Here is a 26059-nt window from a genome sequence, read left to right as displayed (position 1 = left end):
TGCGACTGGGTTCCAAGGCTGTGGAGAACAGGCTGAAGGAGAACTGTAGCGCTCAATCACAAGCCCCGCCTTTCAAACTCAGCTTAACCTGAGAGACAGGTAGCGCCAACCCCGCGGCTGTTAGGTAGCAGATAAATGTAGCTCTCACACAGCCGACACCTCAGGCCAGCAGAGAGAGGTGGAGAGTCTGTAGCATGTTTTAAGCAGACAGCACCTGAGGAACCAAACCAGCCTTTTTGGCTTTCACCCAAGGTGGATTTTTTAAAATTTGCTTGGAGTGTACAGTCTATTGAGATATTTAGTCATTGAAACACCTCAGACGTGTTGCTACTGGGAAAAGTTGCTGTTTATAGGAGAATAAAACTTTATGTCATTGTTCTCCCTCTGATGTTTATTGCCAAATGAATTGCTGAAGGAGAGAGAGCTCTGTACACGGGTGGCTGAGAGAGGTTTTCCATGCCCGTGGAGGAAGAATTCCAGAGCTCTTAGCAGGGACAGAGACTGACTGTGACTCCAAAATACAGAAAGGGGTTTCCTTTTCCCCAGCTTTACTGAGGTGCAATTGACAGCTAACATTGTACATATTTAAGGCGTGCAATATGATGATTCGATGTATGTATACCTTGTGAAATGATTATCACCATCCAGTTAACCTATCCATCTCTTCAAATAGTTCCATTTGTGTGTGTGTGTGTGTGTGTGTGTGTGTGTGTGTATGGTGAGACACTTAAGATCTATTCCCTTAGCAAATTTCATGTATACAATATAGTATTAATTAACTACAGTCACTATGCTGTACAGTACACCCCCAGAACTTACTCATTTTGTAACTGAAAGTTTGTACTAAGAGTACAAATATTTTCTTTTGCCCCACACATAGCCTCTGGCAGCCATTATTCTATTCTCGCTTTCTATGAGTTTGCCTTTTTTAGATGGTACATATGAGTGAGGTTATGTAGTATTTCTCTTTCTACTTCTGGCTTATTTCATTTAGCATGTCTTCTGGGGTCACCTGTGTTGTTGCAAATGACAGGGTTTCCTTTTTATGGCTGAAATAATATTCCATTGTGTGTCTGTCTTATCTATGTAAATGTATACGTGATAGGTAGATGGATATCACATTTTATTTAGCCTTGATCTTCTGATGGACACTTGGGTTGTTTCCCTAACTTGGCTATTGTGAATAATACTGCAATAAGCATGGGAATGTAGATATTTTTTCAAGATACTGATTTCATTTCCTTTGTGTATTTACCCAGAAGTGGGATTGCTATATTTAATTTTTTGAGGATCCTCCACACTGTTTTCCATAGTGGCTATACCAGTTTACATTTTCCAAGGATTTCCTTTCCTCTACATCCTTGCCAAAACTTGTCTCCTGTTTTTTGATAACAGCCACCCAAACAGGTGTGAGGTGATACCTCATTGTAGTGTTTATTTGAATTTTTCTGATTAGTGATGTTGAACACTTTCTTATTGACTTGTTGGCCATTCATATAGAAAAATATCTATTGAGGTTCATATAGAAAAATATCTATTGAGGTTTTTGCCCATTTTAATTAGATTATTTGGTTGGGTTCTAAGAGTGCCTTATCTATTGAATTCTATGAGTACCTTATCTATTTTGAATATTCATCTGTATTAGATTTGTGGTTTGTAAGTAATTTCTCGCATTCTCTAGGTTGTCTTTTCATTCTGCCGTGCAGAGCTTTTTTAGTTCAATATGGTTCCAACTTGTTTGTTTTTCCTTTTGTTGCCTGAGCGTTGCTGTTACATTAAAAAAAATCGTCACAAAGACCAGTGTCAAGGAGGCTCTTCTCTACGTTTTCTCCTAGGAGTTTTATAGTTTCAGGTCTTATGTTTAAGTCTTTAATTCATTTCAAGTTAATTTTCATGAGCGGTGTAAGATAGGGATCTAAAAAGTATAGTTTTGACCTATGATATAAAATACAATTAAAAACATTTTTAGAAAGGAAGAGAATGCACAAATGATACACTCTGAGAAACAAAGGAATGTTTTTACATTGTGAGATGAGTGTGTTCTTTCTACAGAAAATTCAAAAGCTTCAAAAACATCATTATTGACACATGAAGCCATGTGTGAACTATGTGGTAGGTTTCATTATATCCCCACTTTGTAGATGAGGAGATTGAGGCCGATGAGGGGTAAGGCCCAGTAATAACTGGTAAAGTCTGAACTCTCTTGCCAGTTGGCCGTAAAAGTCAGATCACATGGTGATGATAAATGTAACATTTGGTTTATTTTCTTCTGAGTGCATGTAATGAAAAATAGGTCACATGATATATGAGGTCTATCTGAAAAGTGTCTAGCCATGTAATATGAAAAATAGAGACATTTATTAAAGAAGATAAAAGATACAAGAAACATTGTACATGGGACAATGATGCCTCAGTCCCCTTCCCAAAGCAGGAACCTTGGGCCCTCACACAGTTCTCCCAAACACCATCAGCTGCCCCATGGTATTTTCTTGAATCTCATTGATGGTCTGAAATCTCTTCCCTTTTGAAGGTGATTTTAGTTTTGGGAAAAGCCAGAAGTTTCCGGGTACCAAATCTGGGCTGTAGTGGGGCTGAGTCACCTGGGTGATTTGATGTTTCACAAAAAACGTCTGCACGACATGTGATACATGAGCAGACTCATTGTCGTGATGAAGCTGCCAATCACCAGTTGCCCATAGCTGCAGCCTCCTGCATTATCCATATAGTTTTATGGAGGAATGTTTGAGCTTAACACAAAATTTGATGCAGATTTGTTGCTGTACTCATTCAGTCATTTTGAATGTGATGGCCACTCAGTGCACATGCTCACTCAACAGCGTCTACCACCTCCACTGACTAGTACAGTGAAGTCGTCATTGTTCACACATGTGCATTCCAGCTCACTCTCCTTGACTGCCAGGTTACATCGATGTCAAACCATTCTTGTTAGATCAATGGCTGGACTTTTTCTGGCTAGATTTTATAACTTTCACTTACTATGATATAAAAAAATTTTTTCTATGTCATTAAGAATTCTTTAAAAGCATTTTAAGGGCCATTAAAATTCCATCAAATTAATGTATCATGGGGGGGAAGTCATGCTAATATTTTCCTCATTAAAGTTATGATTCTACCAGATTGTCAGAAGTCGACATAAAATCCTGGAGATCTCTCTGAAAGTATAGTCTAGGTTTTTAAATTTAGTGATTGTAATACTAAAGGTAGTTCACTTGCTTAGTAGAGGATTTCACAAGCATATTCTTTACCAGTTGACTGTGAGCTGAGGAAGGTTAATAAATTTTCCTACACAGATATTTATCAGTATTCCTAACCATCTATATAATTAGCCACTGTCCTGTGCTATGAGAGTGGGGAAGACACTACCCTGCCAGGAGTGGTTCTAGAAAGGCTAGTGGGGCCAAGCACAAGCATGAAGGAGGGTGATATTTGTAAAGATGGGTGGACATGTAAATAGAGAGAACATGAGCATGTATTTGATGATTGATCGTTAGCCTTGAGTGGTATAGTCTACCTTGGCATGAGGATTAAGCTTGAAGGTGCTGTCCTTCCCCTTTCCATGTATTCAAACTATCCTGATACTTAGCTTTTATGTCTTGTGCTAAATTTCACAATTTAATGCTTGAGGCTTTGTTGCTATAGATAAAAAGTCAATAAAAGAGTGAAGGATACAGACTCTTTTTATTTTCTGGGACCTGGGGGCCTGCACATTTTATATCTGAGTTTGCTATTCAGACAGAAGCAGGTCTTGTCTGTACTTGTCTTGAGAGAAATGGGGGGTTTGCACTGGCTTTCCTGTGCTGGGTTGTTTTGGGGAGAACGTAAGTCAGATGGAAGATTGAAATTTTGTGCTAATTTGCAGGGATGGCTGTGCTTATTTTCAAGTTGTACATGCCTTTTCCTCCCATTTTAGCTTCTTGTAATGAAGAAGTTTCCATTTTTCTATGGAAAGAGTGTGGGCTTTGTATCATATAGTCCTGACATTTGAATCCAGACCCATCCACTTACCAGCTCTGTCCATGGGTACATGACTCTGAGACACTTTTGTATTTCCTTCCTTCCTTCCTAGGGAGAGAGGAAGAGAGGGAGAAAGAAAGGGAGAGAAACATCAATGTGTGGTTACCTTTCCTGTGCCCCACACTGGGGAACCTGGCCTGTGACCCAGGCATGTGCCCTGACTGGGAATCGAACAGGGGACCCGTTGGTTTGCAGGCTGGCATTGAGCCACAGCAGCCAGGGCAGTGTCTTGAATTTTAAAATGGACATGTTAATGTCTGCTGCCCAGTTCTTGTGAGGATTAGATGAAATAAAATGAGAAAGTTCCTAGCTCACAGCCTCCTCTGATGCACTCATCACATCTCTTTGGTCTTTACCTTCTCCTCTAGAGCAGTGAACAGTGTTCCTACTTTTTCCTAAGGTTTAACAGTGCGGTTAAACTTCTAATGGGACCTGAGGCTTTATAGTAGTTAGGTTACATGGGAAAAGTACTCACTGCCTCTTAGCCTGGTAGCTCATTGACAACATAGAAGTAATTACCTGTTACATAGAGCTGTAAGTACTAAATGGAATGACCATGTATGTAAGTCAAGGTCTAGTCCCCAGCACGGAGCGGGCAACACAGTGACTGGTGGGCACCACTACTGAATAGACATGTCTTTGAAGGAGAGCCCCCTGTTGCTGTCTTCCTGAGCATCGCAGTCTCCTCTGACTTTTCCTTTACTGGTGTCCTTTCTTCCCTCTACTCACCTGCTGGGGAGATTTTTCTAAGCTCTGTTCTTCTGCTTTGAACTCATGCTTTTCCTTGGAAGTTTCATCCATTTCCATGGCTTTAGCTCTCACTTTTACATAGATAATGTCTAAATTTTTCTGAGCTCCAGGTCATTCCATCTGATTTTCTACCTGCTAGTACTTGGATGCCAAAACATAAAAATACAGTTATTACCCTTCCCACTTCCTTCCTCAAAACTGTTCTCCCAGTAGGTTCTCTATTCTTCTGTGCTATCTCTGGTTCTGTTTCATTCTTTCCATTCCTGAATACAGGCCTAACTGTTGTTCTTTCAGCTCTAGGCACTCTCAACAGAATGTAGTCACTTCTTCTAGGCTTTCCTGCTGCCAGCGAATAATGATGACAACAACAGAACTATAATGACAAGACATTGGCAACAGTAAAAAAAAAAAAGTACCATGACAACAGTCATTTGTTGGGTGCGTACAACATGCTAGGCAGTATCAGACTACCCTAAGTGCTGGGCAAGGTGGGACCCTGCCTGGCCCATGTTATAGAGACCCCAACTTTCCCACCCAGAGACCCCAACTTTCCCACCCAGAGACCACCCAGAACCCTAAATTCATGCTCTGGCCACTTGAAACCTTGAAATTCCCTGCATTGATTATGCTGAGTCTCCTAGAAACTGCACGTGGGCCTTCCCCCAGCTCTGCCTTTCAGAGTGCAGGTGGTACCACAGGTGTGTGCATTTCTAGGCCCAAGGCCTGCCCACAGGGAAGTTATTTGCATGGATTGAGGCCAGAGGGTGGCCTGCAGGATGGGGTGTCCATACCTGTGCGCATGAGATCCCCAGTGGGGCAGGATAGAGCCAGGGATGGGGGAAAAAAAGGGGGTTGGGCCAAGGGCCTTTAAACAAACTATAAACATTAGAATGGCCATAGACAATCAATTCAAAATTTTTCTAATGTGGCTTCTTATCTAGTCATTGTTATACTTCTAAAGATAGGTAATATTAGTCCCATGTTTTTAGGTGAATAGAAGTGAGAGTTGAGGAACTTAAATACTTAGTGCACAGGTTGTAATGGGCAGAGCCCGAGTTTTTACCCAGATTAGTTTCACTCCAAAAATTTTCCCATATATTCTTTTTATCCATTTTCTACATTGTAGCCAGAGTTCCATTTTGTAGAAAATCATTCCCTTGATTAAATTCTCTCGCTAGCTCCTTATTTTCAAATGGCCGAAGGCCAGTTCTTCTGGCCTGTATACAAGACCCTTCAAAACCTGGCTTGAATCTATCCTGTCAAACTAACTTCTCACCAGTCTTTCCACCGTGGCTTATCGGGTCACAGTGGTATCTGGTTGTTCCATGGACCCACTCTGTGCCTTTGCACTCATAGCTTTAGCTGTGTCTGCCCTTTTGCTCTTCTTCGCCTGGCTGACCAGCTCCCATACTGTCCTCTCCATTTTTGGAGGCCAAATGGATGTTACCGTGTATGAAGGCACTTGCACTTTTCCAGACAGCATTTCTCCCACCCTTGTTACACCGTTCTAGTTGGTTGTGTATACCTCAGTCCAAGTGCTTATGACCTTGTGGTATGTTTGTATATTATCTCTTGTCTGTTACCTTCCTTAGACTGTGGCGTTCCACGTATCTTGTTCATCATTCTATGCCTACCATTTCATACAGAGCCAGACACATAGTAGGCTAGATCAATCTTTATCTTTAGAAAATTAAAGATCTTTTTATTCCTAAAAGTCTTAGTACTTCTTGCAAATAGGTTATCAGCCAGTCATACATATTTAGTTCTGACAGTTATATTGATCTGTTAACGAATTGCTTTTACAAGGCATTTTTGACGTCCTAACTGGAAATCTCTGTTACACAGAAAAATTTTACTTTACATTCAGTTCTGCCATTTAGTTGTCACGGCATTTAACTGGTGAGACATCAGTATGATAAATGTATATGTATATTATTTTTGAGCCTTAATAGACCAGTGAGTTCTGAGTAGATCATAAAAAATTAGTTATTTTCTCAAAGGGTTCAGTTTTGCTTTTAAGTTACCTGCCTTTGGTTGTATAGATTTTCTTGAAAGATATTTATGTGTCGCTATTTTTTAAGGTGCAGACACACATTTGCATAAAGTTAATAGCACACAGAAAAGAATATATTATGGTATTGCCTAGCTAATTTTTTCTTCTCCCATAAGATTTGAGTATTTAAGTTAGAAATCTTTTTTGTTTTTGTGGTTTATTTCCACTTGCCTCTCCATGGCAGAGATTCAGGGCCGAGTCCTATTTCTCAATTGCCAGATGGAGCATTTTCATTGTGAAAAAAAATCATTAAGTAGCAAAATACATGTGGTTCTGTGTTACAGGGCAGGGCAGAGCCATTCCCCCAGGCACGTTTCTTGCTGTTAGTATATTCACACTCTAAGCAGAAAAGCTCGATTGTAGGAAAACATATCACAGAAAGAAGCACATTTAAATTAAGCATGCTGATTTTAGATTATATATATGACTAAGGTAATTATAAGGTCAAAAGCAGGCCTGTTTTCAGTCAGAAAGACTTTCAAGAGAAGAATGAATTCAGAAAGACTTTAAAAAATGGTAAGGAAATGTCTTAGGGAAAAGGAAAAGGGAAGCCATCCCAGGAACACAGTCCAGTTTTTGATAAAGGGGAGGTTGAGGGGGGCGTGACTTGTTAGAGGAGATGAGGTTAGCCCAGGGGAAGTACAGGAAGGATTAGATGGAAGCTGTTACCGAAGGCGGCCATTTAGGGTTCCAGGCCAAGTGCTTTAAAGGACAGGGAGAGAGTGCTTATTATGCATGCATGTGTGGGATCGGGCTAATGTCTCTACTGCTAAAGGTGTTATGTTTCTACATTTAATTTTTTTCCAAGAATAAAGTATAAATAATAAAACCATAATCATCCATATTCCCAAAAGGCAGAGAGTACATTTTGGAGGTATTTTGAGGAATTACCTACTTCTCTCTCCCTCCTCCACCCACTCTGTATGTATATATAAATGTTTTGTACCCTAAAATGGGACCATGGTATGGTAGATATTCTAAATTGTTTTCTCATTTTTTTTGTTTTACTTTTTGGCATCAGATTTTCAAAACTTTTTCCTGTGTTAATGAAAACTTTTCAGAATATTTTTTATTATTATATATTCCATTCTATAGTTTAACCTTATTTACATTATAAATAAACTTCAGTAAAAATCTTTGCATCTGAAATTTTGCTACATCTGGGATGTTTTCTTTAAAAATGGTTCATAGCATAGAAAATCCTAGGTCAAAGCATATTAATGTATTTAAACTTTTGATGTCATTATTGGAAAATTATTTTTTATGAGAGTCTTACAGATCAAAAACTTTCCATGGTGCCACAGGAAATGGCTATTTGAGAAATTAAGTGTGTCAATGGAGATGAGGAGTGGTTTACAGTGTTTTGAATTGGAAAAATTCAATTGGTAAAAGTCAATGTGTAAAATCATTGACATGGAAATAATATGAGAAAAATGTAAGGCTGGATTGGCAATGGTCAAAAAGAAAAGACTAACTTATGCAAGGTCCTCCACAGTCTTAAATGCTTAACCCAGTTCTTGGAACATGGTTTGAGAGTGACAGATGGGAAGCATTAGGTCACGTGCTGCCAAGGAGCTGGGGTTCAGGGGCCCATTTGCTGCCTCACCTCTTGTCCAGGAGTAAATTTTCCTCTCGTCTCCTCACTTCCCTGTCAGTAAATGCCAATGATGTTTGTCCCTCCTCATCGGGTTGGGGCGAGAATGAAATGAGATAACATTTGGAAGCCCTTAGCCTGGTGCATGACTTCTGCAGCCATTCTCTGTGTATCAGTTAGGAATCCTTTAGTTGAAGATGCCAGAACGCTCCACCCAAAGGAAAAGGCCAATATATGTTGTGTCCGACACAAAGTGTTGTTTCCAATGGAAGGAGAAGGCTGTGGGCTTTGGCCTCTTTTTTACTGGATTTGTTCCTCTTTATAGGTTCAGCCAGTCTTCAGATGGCCCTGATGTTCACACTTCTTATGCATTTTCCTCTTTTTTGATGATCAGAAGGTGAATTTACACTTGCCCCTGCCTTGGACAGAAATGATGTCTGTTTTCCTCTGGTTTATAGCCAGTGCCAAGTGCAGTGCCCTGAACATAATAGATATTCAGTAGTTGTAGAAAAAAGTGAATTCCAGAATGATCTCCCTTATGATTATTATGGATTTCATGTATCCTTTTCCCCCTCTAGAAATAAAAAAAAATTAGAGTATTTTCCCCCTGATTATAGAATTTTAGTTTACATTTGCAGGTAAAATATCAAGTTGCAATTTATCTTTTTTTTTCCCCAAGGATGAATAAATTCTGGAGATATAATGCACAACCTGGTAACTATAATTTACAATACTCTATGTTTGAAAGTAACTAAGAGAGTTGATCTTAAAAGTTCTCATCATGAGAGAAATAATTATAACTCTGTGAGGGGATGGATATTAACTAAGCTTACTGTAGTACTCATAGCATGTACATATATGAAATTATGTTGTGTACCTTAAACTTACACAATGTTATATGTCAGTCATGTCACAATAAAACTGACTCTATACATTTTCTTGACCAATAGGATTTTGTACTTTTTAAATATTATAAGAATATTAGAAAACTTTAAATTAAATAAACTATTCTATGATAATATTTTTGTTATGTTCTGTTCTTTGGCAGCTTATTTTTTTAATTAGGCACATCAAATAGAAGAGAAAATCTACATAGTATTTAAACATTTTCAAGTGATTGATAAGCCTACTTAGTTGCCAGCAGTTGCCCTTCCATTATGAAAACAAATCTATCAGAATAGCGAGGTCCATAAAGTACTTGAAGGTTGGTTTTCTTAATGGATAAGAACAGTGGGTATAATAGCAAAAAGAATCCATGAATATCAATATATGTACCAGAGAGAAATGGAAGGAATGAGTTCCATATTTAATGTTTTGTCTGGGTGCATGAAAATTTACTCACCACCTTGAGCTGTCTGGAAGAAGGAAACACAACTGAGAGCTGTTTTTGTGAGAAGCCAATGGCTTTGTAGCTGGAAATATATTTTCTTCAGATTATGCTGGTATACTCTAGAGTTATATAAAAATGGACACAAATACTTTTACACAAGTATAAAACAAGAAAATAAAAGCTCTCTCATACCACTCTCTGGAAATACCCACCATTGACATTCAACCCAGCTCTTTCCTAGTGCTCTAATTGATTTTCATTGCTGTGTATCCCTTTGTACTGTTTTTTTAATGTATACATATGCCTTTTATAATAAAGTGATAATAAGTTTATATCTTGAGGTAAAATGTGAGCATAACTAGTGTTTTATTATTTAGGATTATTTTTAATAGATTGAATCATATAAAATTTCACATCATATAAAACTCTTTCCAATCCACAAAAATGTCAGTTTCATTCACTCAGCTTAATAATTGCAATAGGCTTGCTAAGAAATCTTAAAGGCCTGGGGAAGAAAAGGGATTTTGTGCTGTTCACAGCTGTATCTTCAGGGTTTAAAACAGTTCCTGAAGGATGGCTCTAATCTTCATTATGAACTATAAAAAGATTGGTACTGATAAAAACAATTTTATTACATTAGAAATGGAATCAAAACATTTTAACTGTACTGCAGAGAAAATCAATTAAGGAACCAATTCAAAAATGTTCCATGTGAATTTGAAAAGAATGTGAATTTTGCTTCTTTGGGATGAAAAGTTCTATATATATCAGTTAAGGCCACTTGGTCTAGGGCATTGTTCAATGCCACAATACCCTTATTGATATTTTGTTTGGAAGATCTATCCATTTTTGACAGTGGGGTGTTAAAATCCCCTACTGTAATTGTGTTACTGTCTATATCTTTCTTGAAGTCCTCCAAGATTTTCCTTATATATTTGGGTGCTTCTATGTTGGGTACATATATATATATCTTCTTGATGGATCCTTCCCTTGAGTATTATGAATATCCTTCCGTGTCTCTTTTTATGGCCTTTGTTTTGAAATCTATTTTGTGTGATATAAGTATTGCTATCCCAGCTTTTTTTATTCCTGTCCATTTGCTTGGAGTTTTTTTTTTTCCAACACTTCACTTTCAGTCTCTGTAGGTCTTTTGTTCTGAGGTGGATCTCCTGTAGTCAGCAGATGTATGGGTCATGTTTTCTTATCCATTCAGCTACCCTGTGTTTTTTGATTGGGATATTTAATCCATTTACATTTAAGGTTATTATTGATAGGTACTTATTCATTGTCATTTTACTCTCTTTGTACCTGTGTTCCTCTCTCTCTCACTATTTTTCTTCCTCTTCTTAAAGCACTTCCTTTAGTATATCTTGCAGTGCTGGGTTGTTTGAGGTGTATTCTTTCAGCCTTCCTTTGTCTAGGAAACTCCTTATTTCACCTTCCATTTTAATTGAAAGCCCTGCTGGGTAGAGTAGTATCAGCTGCAGGCCTTTGCTGTTCATTACTTGGAGTATTTCTTGCCGTTCCCTTTTGGCTTGTTGTGTTTCTGTTGAGAAGTCAGCTGCTAGCCTTATCGGGGCTCCCTTTATGTTACTTCCTGTTTCTCTCTTGCTGCCTTTAAGATTCTTTTTGAATTTTGCCATTTTAATTGTGATATGTCTTGGAGTGGACCTCTTTGGGTTTCTCTGTGCTTTCTGGACTGTGACTTTTTCTCTCATTAAATTAGGGAAGTTTTCCAGCATTACTTTTTCAAACAGGTTTTGTATTCCTTGCTCTTCTCCATGTGGTACCCCTGTTATACAGATATTATTATCTTTCACATTGTCCTGCAGTTCCCGTAACTCCTCTTCATTCTTTTTGAGTCTTTTTGCTTTCTCATGTTTGTTCTGTGGGTTTTTTCCACCTTGTCCTCCAGCTCATTGATTTGACCCTCCGTTTCATCTAGCTTGGTGTTGATCCTTTTTATGGTGTTCTTCAATTCAGAAATTTTATTTTTCATTTCTTGGCTCTTGTTGATAGTTTCTATGTCCTTTTTCATGCTGTAAGGTTTTGCAGTAAGTTCCTCAGAGTTTCCCTGTAGTTTTTGGTTATTATCAGTGAATTCATTGAGCTTCCTTATAACCATTGTTTTGAACTCAATATCTGATAGTTGACTTGCCTGTATTTCATTTAGCACTCTTTCTGAAGATTCCTCCTTTCCTTGTGATTGGGGGTTGTTTCTTTGTCTTCCTGTTATTTGTGAGACGACTCTTGTTTTGCTTCTGCTTCCTAAATGGATCTGTTTTAACTCCCTGGATTAATGGCATGAACTTCTATGGTAGGTGACCTGTGAGATTCAGTGGTGCAGTCTCCTTGATCTCCTGACCTTGATGCTCTTGGGATGCCCTTTATGCCATTTATGCTGGCTCTCTGGATGTAACTGGGTTTTGATTGTTGTCGGGTCATTCTTTGCTGGGTCTTTCCCTCTAGATGGTTGACTGAGGGTCACTCTGACCACCACTTCTTGTATACTGTTGTACAGGCACTGCCAGAACAGAACCACAAAGCCCAGTATGATAGGACACAAAACAAGCCTCAACAAATTAAAGAAAATTGAAATCACATCAAGGATTTTCTCAGACCACAAAGGCCTGAAACTAGAACCAACCTCAAGGGTTGGTTCAAACATATAAATGACCCTGAATAACCTCAGTAATTCTGAGAAAGAAGAACAAAGTAAGAGAGATCACAATACCTGACTTTAAACCATATTACAAAGCCATGATAGTCAAAACAGCATGGTATTGGCATAAGAACAAACACGTACATCAGTGGAACAGAATAGAGAACCCAGAAAATAAACCCTTATCTCTATGGTCAATTAATATTTAACAAAGGGGCAGAAGCATAAAATGGAGTAAAAAATAACCTCTTCAACAAATGGTGTTGGGAGATCTGGACAGCTACATGCAAAAAAATGAAACTCGACCACCAACTTATACCATACACAAAAATAAATTCAAGATGGTTAAAAGACTTAAATATAAGTCATGACACCATAGAAATCCTAGAGGAGAACATGGTCAGGAAAATTTCAGATATTCCATGCAGCAATATTTTTACATCCCCTAGAGCAAGGGACATAATGCAAAAAAAATAAACAAATGGGACTTGATCAAAATAAAAAGCTTCTGCACAGCTAAAGGAAACTTTGGCAAAATGAAAAGAGAACCAGCTGTATGGGAAAGTATATTTGCAAATGATGCTTTGGACAAGGGTTTGATATTCTCCAAAATATATGAAGAACTCACACAACCACACTCCAGGAAGACAAACAGCCCAATTAAAAAATGGGCAAAGGACCTGAACAGATACTTTTCCAAGGAGGACATACAGAGGGCCCAGAGACATATGAAAGGATGATCAGTAGCCATCAGAAAGATGCAAATTAAAACCACAGTGAGATACATTTCACATTGATCAGAATGGACTTCATAAACAAATCAAGAAACAACAAGTGCTGGTGAGGCAATGGAGAAAAGGAAATGCTTGTATGTTGATGATGAGAATGCAGACTGGTGCAGCCACTGTGGAAAACATAATGGAATTTCCCCAGAAAAATAAAAGTGGATCTGCTTTTGACCCAGCAATTCCACTGCTGGGATTATACCCTTAGAATTCTGAAACACCAATCCAAAAGAACCTATGCACCCCACTGTTCATAGCAGCACAATTTACAATAGCCAAGTGCTGGAAGCAACCTAAGTGCCCATCAGTAAATGAATGGATCAAAACACTATGGTACATTTATACAATGGAACACTACACAGCAGACAGAAAGAAGGAGCTTCTCCCCTTCTCAACAGCATGGATGGAACTGGAGAGCATTATGCTAAGTGAAATACACAAGGCAGTAAAAGACAAATACCACATGATCTCACCTGTAAGTGGAACCTAATCAACAAAACAAACAAAATATAACCAGAGACATTGAAATAAAAAAAAAACTGACAGTAACCAGAGGGGAGTGGGGAGGGGATAATGGGAGGAAAAAGGGGACAGGTCATAAAGGAACATGTATAAAGGACACATGGACAAAGCCCAACAGCTGTAGGATAAAGGGTGCGGGGGGAAGTGGTGGAAAGTGAAGACAACTATACTTGAACAAAAATGTTTAAAATGCCATAAAAACAGAAAAGAAAAAGGAACCAACTCAGTTCAAATCACCTCAGTGGAATGGCTCTGACAAAGCTTAGTAAAAATCCGTCCAGTGGACACAAACTGTTTAAAGCCTCAGTATTCAGAAACATAATAACAACTGTAATGTTACAACAAGCGGGTGAAAAACCGGTATTCAAATTAGGAAAGGTCACTGCTACTAGGAAAAGTGATGGCTGTAGCTCGAATCCATCACTCGACTCCAGAGACACACTTTTTTCATCCATCTAACCTCCCTATAGGTTCTCAACTGTATGCCTGCTGTCCAAAGTAATGCATTGCTTCATGAAGGACCACTCAAAATAAGATAATTTATGACTTGTTTGATGCCTGTCCCCAGTCTTTTCACCTTGTGGGCATTTGGGTTGCTATTATTTGTATATTTTTAGAATTTATTTAATAATCACAGTTGACATACAGTATTATATTAGTTTTGGGTATACAACATAGTGTTTAGACATTTATATACCTTGCAAAATGGTCACCCCAATAAGGCTAGTATTCATGTGGTATAATTACACAATTATTACAGTATTATTGACTGTATTCCCTGTGCTGAACTTTGGATTACTCTTTTTAAAGCAGCATGCTATAGACCAGAGGGCAGTACTGAGGATGGCTATTTGCTGGTATAGACATTACAGTGGAGACCTAAGGACATGGGTTTTAAAGACAGGTGGTTGAAGTTTAAATCACAGCTTTGTTGTTTATACATATGTGACCTTGGACAGGTAAATCTAATCTCTTTGGCTAACAAATTTCTACTTTCAAAAATTGTAATGAAATAAAATGGTAAATACAGACATGTGTAGCATGGTACTTTGCACATAGAAACCACTGATTTTCAACCAGAGTCATGGTTATTATGTGAAGGAAGCCAGTTATTGAGTAAATGGCGTAGGTTCCAGCAAACCTCAGTACTTTATAAAGTACCTTTGTGCTCCTTCCCGTGAGGCATCAAAGGGGAATCAGCCTAACATTCAGGAGTGCATTTGGTTTTTACTTGAAGTTCATGTTTGTGCACATATTGAAAGGTAATTTTTGGTAAATGCCAACTTTTCCCCCATTCACCTATTTTCATTTCCCCTTTTCCATTGTTATCTTCCAGCCCAGTAATAAAGCTGGTCTGTGAACCAGTTAGTGCAGTTACGGAAATCGGCTCAGTCTCCTCCACGTGCCCTGGCACTGTGGTGCAGGATGGTGCCTCCCTCGTGCATAAGCAGCGCTGCTAATCATTCTGCTTTAAGAAATAACGGCATGTCAGGGCACGAAACCTGGGGCCACTGCCTTTATTTAATTAGGCAAGAGTGGATTTGCACGTGCCTGTGCATAAAAAATAATCGCTTAATATAATTGAATATTGGTTCTTGGCATTCCCTTCTCCCAATGAGGCAACATCTAGAAAGATCAAAAATGGTTTATTCTAATACACTATGTGCAAAGGGCACAGAGTGTGTGCCATGTTTCTTCTGCATAATAAATTGCATCCTTAGACTCAGTTCACAGGCCCTGTTATTCTCTTCTATTAAAGTTGTCTGTAAAAAATCAGGCAGCAGGGTTTTATGGTGTCACAGTGCATACTGTGAAATTGCCTGTGCCCCGTGAGCTTCATTCATCTCCTGCATGTGTTCCTTCACTATCAAGGTCAGGATCTGAGTTTTGTGATGCTGATCTAGGACTTTTCGGTCCAAGGGGATGGGAGGCCTTGGGTACTGAGGAGAGTTATCTGCCTCACCTCCTAGGCGCGTGCGCACACACACACACACACACGCGCTGCACAAGCGCAGCTACCGCCCCTTCTAGTGGAACCCTAAGCCCCACCAGGGAACATGGCCTTTGTTTCTGAGGCAGCCACTGAAGTTTCTGCTCTGTTGGGCAGGGTCCTCTGTCCTGTGAGCAGGGGATATTAACATGGGATCCATGTGGAGTGGGGGTTTGGGGGTGGGGCTGTGAATCCCCTGAAATTATTTTCTAGGAAGAGGGTCTTTGGCCACATTTTTGTGTGTTTATGATCCAGAAAAGGTTAAGAAATCAATCTGTTCTAGCTTTGCTCTGACTTTTTGAGACCAAATAGTGGTGGAGGGGATTTGGTCTTGGAGGTCAGATGGACTTGGGTTTGAATGGTCTCCAACAGGTTTTTAGCTGTGTCGCCGTGACATGACCAGGCTACAGAACCTTTCTGAACCCCCATTTTCTCAAATGTAAAACAAGGTTTAAAATGCCCACTTTAAGGTTATATTGATAGGTAGACTAAAAAAATGCTAAATGTTACTTTTCTTTTTTTCTCTTTTATCTCATGAATAAAATGAAAGCAGCTATCTGTTCTGTCTTATTCCTTGCCAGATCTTCTTGAGCACCCATCATGTGTTGCCCACAGTAGGCACTCAAATGTTGGCTGAATGGCTTGGCTGAGTGGATGGAGTGGGTGCCTGGGTACACTGCCCAGAAGAAATCTCTCAGCCTGCTTCCTCAAAGCACTTATTTTCCAAGAGAGAGCTGGGTGCTCTGACTGGTTTTGCTGAGACAGCCCTCCCAGGAGAGGTAGCCCCACATCCTTTGTGAAAGCCTCCTGGAGATCATGGGAAGTCTGTTTAGTTTTTTCCATAAAATAAAAGACACATTTTTATTTTCACCAGTACCTTTATTGATTTGGATATTTGGAGTATGTCTCTATGGTATAACATCGATTATTCTCAGTTATGTCTTGATTTGATCACTATCAACTTCACTGGTCTACCTGACCATGGAGAAATGTCCAGTGAGAAATCTCCAGCACAAAACTTCACAAACCACTTTTGACACATTCAATCAGTCAGCGCCTTCTCCATACACTACCCACATTTTTTATATGTTTCAGTTGCGTTTTCACCTGTCTTGAAATAATACAACATTATATGACAAAAATGTTGGAAATATTCTCCCACCTTCAATACTAAAAACAATTACACAAAAATTCACCAGTTTTGGTAAGTTTTTTGAAATGCATGCTGATATGACAGCTGTCACAATACAATCTAACATTTGTTTCAAATGAAGTTAAAGAAAACTAAGAACTACTAGAGTCCTCTTATGGAATAAACCAAACGAACTGTTTGGCCAACCCAATATTCATTCTCCTTCTCTTTGTGGAAAAAGTTTGCCAACCCTGGATGTATATTATCCATACTCCTTACTACAGCTGCAGGGTTAGCTGTAAGATGTCCTTTTTATGGATTGAAAAGCTAAGACCAACAGAGTTAAACATCATGACCGAGATTACATAACTTGTAAATGGTTAGGATTTGAATTCAGGTCTGCGTGATTCTGCAGCCCCTGTTTTTTTCCACTAAACACCAATACCTTTAACTCAGCCAATACCTAGTTGAATCCAGGACATCTTCCAGTCCTGCCTGGTGACCGTGACTGGCATGGGGAGCAGTTCAGTGATGTGCCCTGGAATCATGGTGCAGCCTGGTGGTCCTGGCATTGGTCCACACTCAGGTCTGCAGTGTAAATCGTGTGACTGTATAAACAAACAGGTGAGAGAGTGGAATGAGCATTTCAAGGACTAATACTGCCAAGGACAGTAACATGGGTAGGCACCTGTTTAATGCAGTCATAACGCTGCTTTCTAAGGGTTAGGGCGGCTCAGCATTTCCAGGGGTGTTCTTGTTGCTGCTGAACATGGTTTCTCCTCTTGTTGGATACTCTTTGATGAGTAATATGTAATATTCATGAATTTTCAGCACATAGCCACTCAACAGATACTTTCCCTGCTCCTGGCTGTGAGACCACAGGAGGTTTGGACCTCCGCACTGACTCACCGGTACTCTGCCCGCATTGGCAGGTGTGACTCTAAATTGGAGATGAAAGTTCTCCCACAGTGAGTGAATCCTGGTGCAAATTGGACTGTTTTGGGTGTTTGCAGATGAAGTTCTATGGTTCTTCTGTCGATACTCCTTCTGCCCATTATTCCTACTTCTCACTCAACTTCATCCTTCCAATGAATTTTCCCAAGCTTATAAACTGGTTACAATTAAATAAAACAAAAAACAACATTGGAAAAATCAGCTACTCCTGCTTTAATTGACTGCAGGGTCGTGTTTGCCTCGTAATTGTCACAAGCTGATGATAATAACAGTGACTCGGGTAACCACCCAAGTGGAAGTAACACAGTTGGGTAATTGATTCATCGGTCAAAGGATGTATCTAATGAAAAAATGGCTTTAGTGTTAATCAGTTGTCATATACCAGCGGGTGCCATAACAACTGGTTAGTGAGGGGACAGGTGAGAAGGGTTAGGAAGGCGAATGCTCTTTGTGAGGGAGTCTGTTTTTGTCCTTTGTGACCAGCGTTAGGAAGTGTCTGTGATTCTCACTTCACCTCTCGGAGCTGCTGACAGAGGAGTCGGTGGAAGAGCAGCAGGGCTGCCCGGTGGGACGGGAAGGAGTCAGAGCTATAATTAACTTCTGTGCTCTTGCAGCGGCGACCCTTATTTCTCCAAAGATGAGATTCTGTAGTCTTACCCTGTGGCTTTCACACCCTCTAAGGTCATGACCTCTCAGTTTATGGTGAAAATATGAAACAGATAACAACGCAGCTGCTCTGGCTTCAGTGGGGATGGAAGAACCAGGTAGAATTAAGTAACATTTCATTTGTCGTGCCCGTGTTACTCCATGGGGAGATAATGGGTGATTAAAATTCTTGGTCTGTTGTTTAATTATTTAGAGCGAATGCTTCCAACAGATTTGTTTATCTCTGTAGTCCTTTTGGTTTATTGCTTACATGCTGTAGTGCTCAGTTACTGTCTTTAAGCTTTAAAACATCCAAGTAGCTCTCCATGTATTTTGTCTGTTCCTTCCATGATACCAGGTATTTGTCATTGGTTAAAGCCATTAATAAATAACTTGTATTTCTGTCTTGAAAATGTTTTTATTAAGAATCTGTCCAAATATTGTAGGAACAACTATAAAGGACACATGGACAAGACCAAGGTGGGGTGGGATCAGGGGAGGGAGGTGGGGATGGCTGGGGTGGGGGGAATGGAGACAGATGTACTTGAACAACAATTTAAAACAATAAAAAATATGTATAAATAATAATTTTAAAAGAATCCATCTGGAAATTCAGGTATACCTGTTATTGGAAACTAAAAAGAACACTTTAGATATAGTAAATAATTATGGAGCACTTTGACTTGGGGAGAAATGGACAGTTACTAGAATTTTTGTTTATACTGATGAGGCCAGGCAGTGGTGGTGGGGATGCCATCACTTCCTTGGTGATGGAGGGGAATGAGCGAGGCATGGAAATCTGTCTAAACGGTACTGGCTGGAGTCGCTCATCCCAGGTGTATGGGTATGAGCAGTTCTATTAATCTGGGAAAGAGCAGGACGTGTTTGTGGATGGGTCAGGGTCCCGTCATCTAGTAGCCAGTGCAGCAAAACAGCCGTTTGAGAGTCTCCGTGTTTGTTCTTCCTGGAGCCATCCTAAGAAGGCGAGCTGCTGCAATGCTGCCATTTCTGCACAACTTGTGGTTTTTGCTGTGTGGTTTTTAAAGCTCATGTGCATTTTGATAACTGGTTATAGTGTTCATATTGTATATATTTGGCAGCATTTGGGGGGTAGGTACATAAGGCTTCCATCACTTGGCTGCCAATTTTGCTGAGCTCACATGTTGTCCTTACTTACGTGTTTGCCAGGGAGAAATGCCTGCTGCCTCTCCAGTTGGCTTTGGAATCCAAGAATACGAAGCTGGCCCAACACGCCTTGGCAGGGATACAGGTATGTCTCTCACTGAGTATACAGGGTAGGGGTGGGGGAGGGACAGAAACTCACAGGCCGCTTTGGCGTGGAAAGAACAAAGAGTTAATATTTTAAATGCTAGCTGTTTAAAGACCCAGACAGAAGTTTATTAAACTAGGTAATAAGCATAGAGGATAGCAAGATTTTTAAAAATATTTCTCACCCTGGCTGGTGTAGCTCAGTGGATTGAGCATGGGCCTGTGAACCAAAAGATCACAATTCGATTCCCAGTCAGGGCACTTGTCTGGGTTGCAGGCCAGTTCCCAGCAGGGGACACACAAGAAGCAACCATACATTGATATTTCTCTCCCTCTATCCTTCCCTTCTAAAGATAAATAAATTAAATTACAAAATATTTCTCAGCATTCCTCTGTGCACAGCATTATCTTGTTGAGCATTTGTCTTCACACACTGATTAATGGCCACCCAGCTCAGCCCATAAGAAGTGGAATAATTTGTGTGCTGTCCGACTTTTAGGAGAAGGGATTTCAAAAGAGACACCTCAGGTTCCATACCATCTCCAATCTTTTATCACTCAACATCTGTGGTTCTGTGTCCTGAAAATTGATGGTAAACTTGAAAGATTTTTTGTTTTCTTCTCTACAGTTCAGTTGGTAAATGGCTCAGGGTCTCCTGTTTTTAGAGCAGGATTGGAAAGAAATAAAGAAAATTGGTCTAATAAGAAAAGTTAGATGCTTGAGCACATTTTTCTCTCTGAGCGTTTGTTCATTTGTGTTTTACACATTACATGATAGACCTCATTCCAGCAGTGCCAAGGGGATGGCTGTGTAAATGCATCGACTTTTGTAAGTGGTTTGGTTTCTAAGTGACAGGCACTGTGAAGTTCAAGTCTGCAGGGGTTTATCAGCATGGCCGTGGATTAGCAGCATTGTGGGATGTCTTTTCACACCAGCATGCACAATTTCATTGTTCGCTTGCTAGGTTCTGAGCGGTCTCTAATACCTTTTGAGTTAACAGGTATGAAAAAGTAAGAAAAGTAGACTCTCTTTTCTGCACTGGATTGGAATTAGATAAACTGTGTTTTAATATGCAGGGGCATTAGAAATTTTTTAATTACTGTCCATAATGTTATTAAAACTCTTTGCTTTTCTCCAAGGGAATAGGCCAACCATAAAAATGAAAGGTAGGTTGTTTTGACCTGCTACTGATGTCCTTGCTCTCTAGTGTGGTATAGATTTTCCACTTAGTTCCTTTTTTTTTAAACCTTTTGATGCTCTAAGTTAAGGTACTATGATTTCAAGGGCTTGCTTAATTATGGTAACGTCCATGACCTGGAGAGCAGTGAACTTTCTCTTACCATCTCTTATTACCTCCCATTAATTTCAGATGCTTTCTTTTAGGGCTTCCCAGTCTTTTCCCTGTAATTACCAAGAGGTTTGTCTATTAACTTTAAGTGCGGGCTGCCCTGCATGAACTAGAGGATAGTGAAAAAGCTCTTTGGAGAAGACAAGCAAAATGTCAGAGTCCTGAGAAGGAGGTTGGCCACCCTTGTTCTCCTGATCAGCTAAAAGAGGGAGTCATTATTCTGGATGAATCAGAAACCAAAAGTTCTTCACAGCAGTGACTCTGCACTGAATTGGCCAAGATTGGACTGAAGAGAGATTCATAGAAAGCCCTTCACTGAGGTCTCACAGATTAACTGTCCAGGACAGAATGGGTGGAGAACAGCTTCATTTTAGCCCTTGTGCGTGTGAGTTAGGAGTTTCTGTACAAGTCAACACGTTATGCACCATGACTTACAGCTAAGCTAATGAGATCTGAGAACATGATTAAAGCTATGAGTCAGTGCTTGTTTTTTAGGCAATAAACACATTTAATTATTTGACAGAACTTGAGTCCTAGAGATACCCAGTTTTACATTTGGTGAAGTATCTCAGGGGGGCCACCGAAGACCCCATTTCTTTCTATTATTCCTTTCTGCCATCTCTTTATTTTTTTTTTATCATTTTTCAAGACTTGATTATTTTAGAGCAGTTTTAGGTTTACAAGAAAATTGAGAGGACAGTGCAGAGATTTCCCACATACCTCTGCCCCCACACATGCATAGCCTCCCGGTCATCAACGTCACTCACCTGAGTGGTACAGGGTTTTTCACTCCCCTCCCCTCCTCTTTCCTCCTCTCCTTTAATCAGGGAGGAGCCTTCACTGACATTTCATTCTCACCTACAGCCCATAGTTTACCTTAGGGTGTACTACTCTTTAATGTCAGGCCACCCTTGAGGGGTTACATTCACTCTGGAGGCCACATACTAAGCAGGAGAGCATCTGTGAAACTGTGTCGGTGAAGGTGCTGGAGGAGGTTTAGTATGGAGAAGAATAGACTTAGCTGACTTCAGCTATTTTAGAAGCTTAGTCCATGTGGCTCTAGGGAATGATGAGGGAGTTGTAGGCAGGTGGATTGGGTACAATCTAAGAATTTTATGAAAAGCAAGAGTTGTCCTGAAAGGGGAAAGGGCTGTCCCATGAGGTGTAATGACCCCTGGGAAACCTCATGAAAGTGAATGTCATTGTCGTCTTCTCTTTTTAAGATTTTATTTATTTATTTTTAGAGAGAAGGTAAGGGAGGGAGAAAGAGGAGAGAAACATTGATCGGTTTCCTCTCATACACATCTTGACCAGGGACCCGGCTGCCACCCAGGCATGTGCCTGGCTGGGAATCCAACCTGTGACCTTCCACTTTGTGAAACAACACCCAAACTAAGACACATAGTCAAGGCATGAATGTCTTCTTGTTAGGTTTTTCTAAGATTCATTTTCTAATGAAAATACATTAAGATTTGTGGATTTGTGAAAAGTTCCTAAGTTAAAGGATAGTTCACAGTAATAAGTAAAAAAGTAAACATCTGAGAAAAGGAACTTGCCTGCAAGACTGCTGTCCTGTGACAAAGCCCCATTCAGAAAGAGTACGCGTGAGCATGACTGTTGTGAGGTGTAGGTTCACCTTGGAGCATTCATCCTCCACCTCCGTCACCCAAATTGCCTGGATGGCCACCATTTAGAATTTCACTGGATAAAATTTATAATGAATTACCTACTACCAGAAAAAAGACTTTGCCAAAAACAAACAAAAAACTGCTTACCAAAGATTTGATGTGGGTTTTTTTTTCTCTTTTTAATGGGACATAGCAGGAGTTCTTTCCTAATGGCCTCCAGCTACATGTCTCCTAAGAAAAATTATCCTTAGTACATACTAAGATACGACAGAAGCAGGCAGCAGGGGAAGGCCTATCCTTGATCACTGCCTTGTGCCTCTTTACAGAAGCTTCTGTCAGAAGAGAGGTTTGTATCCATGGAAACGGACTCTGACGAGAAGCAGCTGCTCAATCAGGTCCTGAATGCTGTGAAAGTGACGCCGTCCCTCAATGAAGACCTGCAGGTGGAAGTGATGAAGGTCGGTTGGATGGGGCTACCAGTTTGCGTCACTGGCACAGGAACAAAGTCTGAGTCCCCCCCCCCACGCCCCCAGCTCCCACTGTTGTCTGGGAAATGCCTCTGCACAGTGGTCATGCTGGCTCATCCTTCGTTACTGTGGTCCCCCAGAGTAATCCTGCTGATTGACAGAAAGGACAACTAAGTAAAAAGGTACAGTTTCAGTGCATCTGGAAGGTTTTTGGCCCAATCATGCATATCAAATACTGAAAAAAGTATTGATTGCTTTTTGAGAGAATGTACGTGGGTGGCTCTATCTCGGGATAAATCCGGTCATTCTAGGCCTGCCTGTATATATTAAAATAAAGCAAAGACATAATGTTGTTTCAACACATGCTAAGATTTTAGAATAGTCAGTTTAGGGGAAGCCATAATTGGGAGCCATATCAGAATCACGTCTTTTTCCCTCATGCTCAAATTATGTGACCCTGATCTCCCACATTCCAGTCACCGTCCCCCTTTTGGGGGTAGCAGCTCTCCTTCCCCTTCCCTTTTCCCTCCCTCGAGAATCCCATGATTGGGAGCCCCTTACACTGACTCTGGAGTGTGTCGTATCCTGTGAGTGAAGCGTGAGTGGGGCAGAAAAGGATGGGATCCCTTCCCAGAGCAGCCCCTTGGTCAGAGTAACTTAGCTAGGAGCAGCAGGCTGGCTTTTACTAATGGCATCTGTTCATTTTCTCCCTGGAGGAAGCTTAGAACAGCCGATGTCACCCTGGCCAGTGTGACTCGGTTGGAACACTGTGCCAGTTGCAGGTTCAATTCCTGGTCAGGGCACATACCTAGGTTGCAGGTTCCATTCCCCCCTGTCAGGGCAGGTACAAGAAAATAGCCAATGGATGTTCTCTCTCTCTATCCTCCCACCTCCCCCCACCCCGTCTAAAAACCAATGAAAAAAATATCCTTAGGTAAGGATTAAAAAGAAAAAACACACCTGATATCACAGAATGGTGGATTTCTCCCTGGAAGTGCAATGAAAGACATTTTCTTAGATAAGAGACTTCCCTTCTCTAGGCTTCATTGTCTCCTCCCAAGAAAGAGAATATTGACCTCAGTCAGGACAGTTTCTTAATGCCTTGGGCCCACCCTAATCCTGTTGATGGATAGGGGAGGGTAGTGATAAGTGAAGAGCTCAGACTCTGAAGCCGGCCCATCTGGGTTGGAACCCTTATTCATTTCCTAGCAGATTCATTTCCTTGGACAGATTCCTTAACCTCTCTGGCTTGATATTCTTATCAGAAAAATTGGGGTAATAGTAGTACCTACCCAATAGGATTGTTGTGAGAATTAAATAAGGTGGTATTTGTAAGGAACTCAGCAGCTTATCTGGCACAAAGCAAGTGTTTTCAAAGTGTTCCCTATTGCCAGGACTCCTGCTTCTGCAACTGCAGCCTAGTCTTGCAGAGTCAGAATCTCAGGGGTGGGACTATGACTGTTCCTGTACACAGTAAACATCAAGCATCCCTGAAAGGGCTGATCTTGAAGATCCATTTGTCTTTAACTCTCTTTGATTCTGGAATATACAGGTTTGCTCTGCCCTTTGACATCTGTTTGTCAGTTGTGTAATCATAGCAACTGAAGAATAACCACCTCTAGACTTGTCTACCACCTCCTGGCCACGATTACGAGAGGGTTAAGTCCAGCTCCCATATTAATTGTGTTTGTGACTTCCAAGTCTACACTGCCGAGTCCTTCTGCTAGTAAGTCTCCAAATAGTGGGTGAGCTCTGGTGTCATACTGAGAGATGCACCTCACAGGTTTCCTGTTATTCTGGACATTCCCCTAGGCATAAAGCTTTTTGTGGAGTACAGGAATTTGTATTAAGAATTAAAATGAGAAAGTACCTGTTTTTCTAGGAGCTGTGGAGAAGCAGGATGTTTAATGGTCATGTCAACAGTAACACCTGTTTTGAAAACACATACTTGCTTTAAAAAATAGCAGCCCAGAGGCCCCTTCTGCTAGCTTTGCTGAAGACAGTAGTCGACACATGTTAGCTCTACTGGAAATCCTGAAAAGTCATCTTAATGGACTTTTTAATGACACCATAATAGACCATGATACTTGTGGTTAGTGTCTAGAAAGAAATCAGACATTGTCAGGAAAAAGAAAAACAATAGTCTGGGCTGCCAGTCTTTACAATTAGATTTCCAAAACACTTCAAAAGGTAAGGGCTTTTGTTGCATGCTATTATTTTTAACTAGTTCAACATTGGAATTGGAAAAAATATTTTTTATTTAAGTGTAGTTGATATATAATACTATATTAGTTATCTTAGTTTCAGGCGTACAATATAGTGATGAGACATTTCTATTCCTTACAGTGTGATCTCCCCACTAATTCTAGTACTCATCTGTCACTGTGCAAACATTCACAATATTAGTGATTATATTCCCTTTCATATTTTTTACCTATTCCTTTTGTTCTGGCAACCATCACAACCATCAGTGTAGCCTCTGCTTCTGTGATTCTATTTTGGTTTTATTCATATTTTTTAAAATTCCACGGATCAGTGACATTATACAGGATTAGTCTTTCTCTGTCCGACTTTTTAAATTTAGCTTAATACCCTCTAGTTCTATCCATGTTGTCACAGATGGCAAGATTTCATTCCTTTTTTTGTTGCTGAGTAATATTCCATTGCGTATATATACCACATCTTTATCCATTCATCTGTTGATGGACACCTAAGTTGCTTCCTTATCTTAGCTATTGTAAATAATGTGGCATTGAACATAGGGGTGCATATATCTTCTCAAATTAGTGTTTTCATTATTTTGGAGAAATACAAGTGAAATTGCTGGGTCATATAGTACATCTATTTTTAGGGTTTTTAAAAAATTTAAATTTAAAAAATTTTTAAATTTATTTT

At 40.0% G+C, this 26059-nt stretch overlaps 1 protein-coding gene across 3 annotated transcripts in view; it reads left to right on the top strand.

Moving 5' to 3' along the window:
- ARFGEF3 (ARFGEF family member 3) overlaps positions 1 to 26059 on the top strand; it is a 171502-nt gene that overhangs the window by 26133 nt on the left and 119310 nt on the right. For all 3 annotated transcript variants that reach the window (XM_037148814.2, XM_037148813.2, XM_053664860.1), the window contains exons 3-4: positions 19641 to 19722; positions 23024 to 23155. In XM_037148814.2, the coding sequence (XP_037004709.2) occupies positions 19641 to 19722; positions 23024 to 23155 (214 nt within the window). The remainder of the gene's footprint in view (positions 1 to 19640; positions 19723 to 23023; positions 23156 to 26059) is intronic.

The sequence above is a fragment of the Artibeus jamaicensis genome, unplaced genomic scaffold, assembly GCF_021234435.1.
Source record: "Artibeus jamaicensis isolate MK-2021 breed Jamaican fruit bat unplaced genomic scaffold, CSHL_Jam_final contig_387, whole genome shotgun sequence".
NCBI lineage: Eukaryota > Metazoa > Chordata > Mammalia > Chiroptera > Phyllostomidae > Artibeus > Artibeus jamaicensis.
The sequence above is the reverse complement of the archived record's forward strand: the minus strand, read 5'-3'. Positions and strand labels throughout refer to the sequence as shown.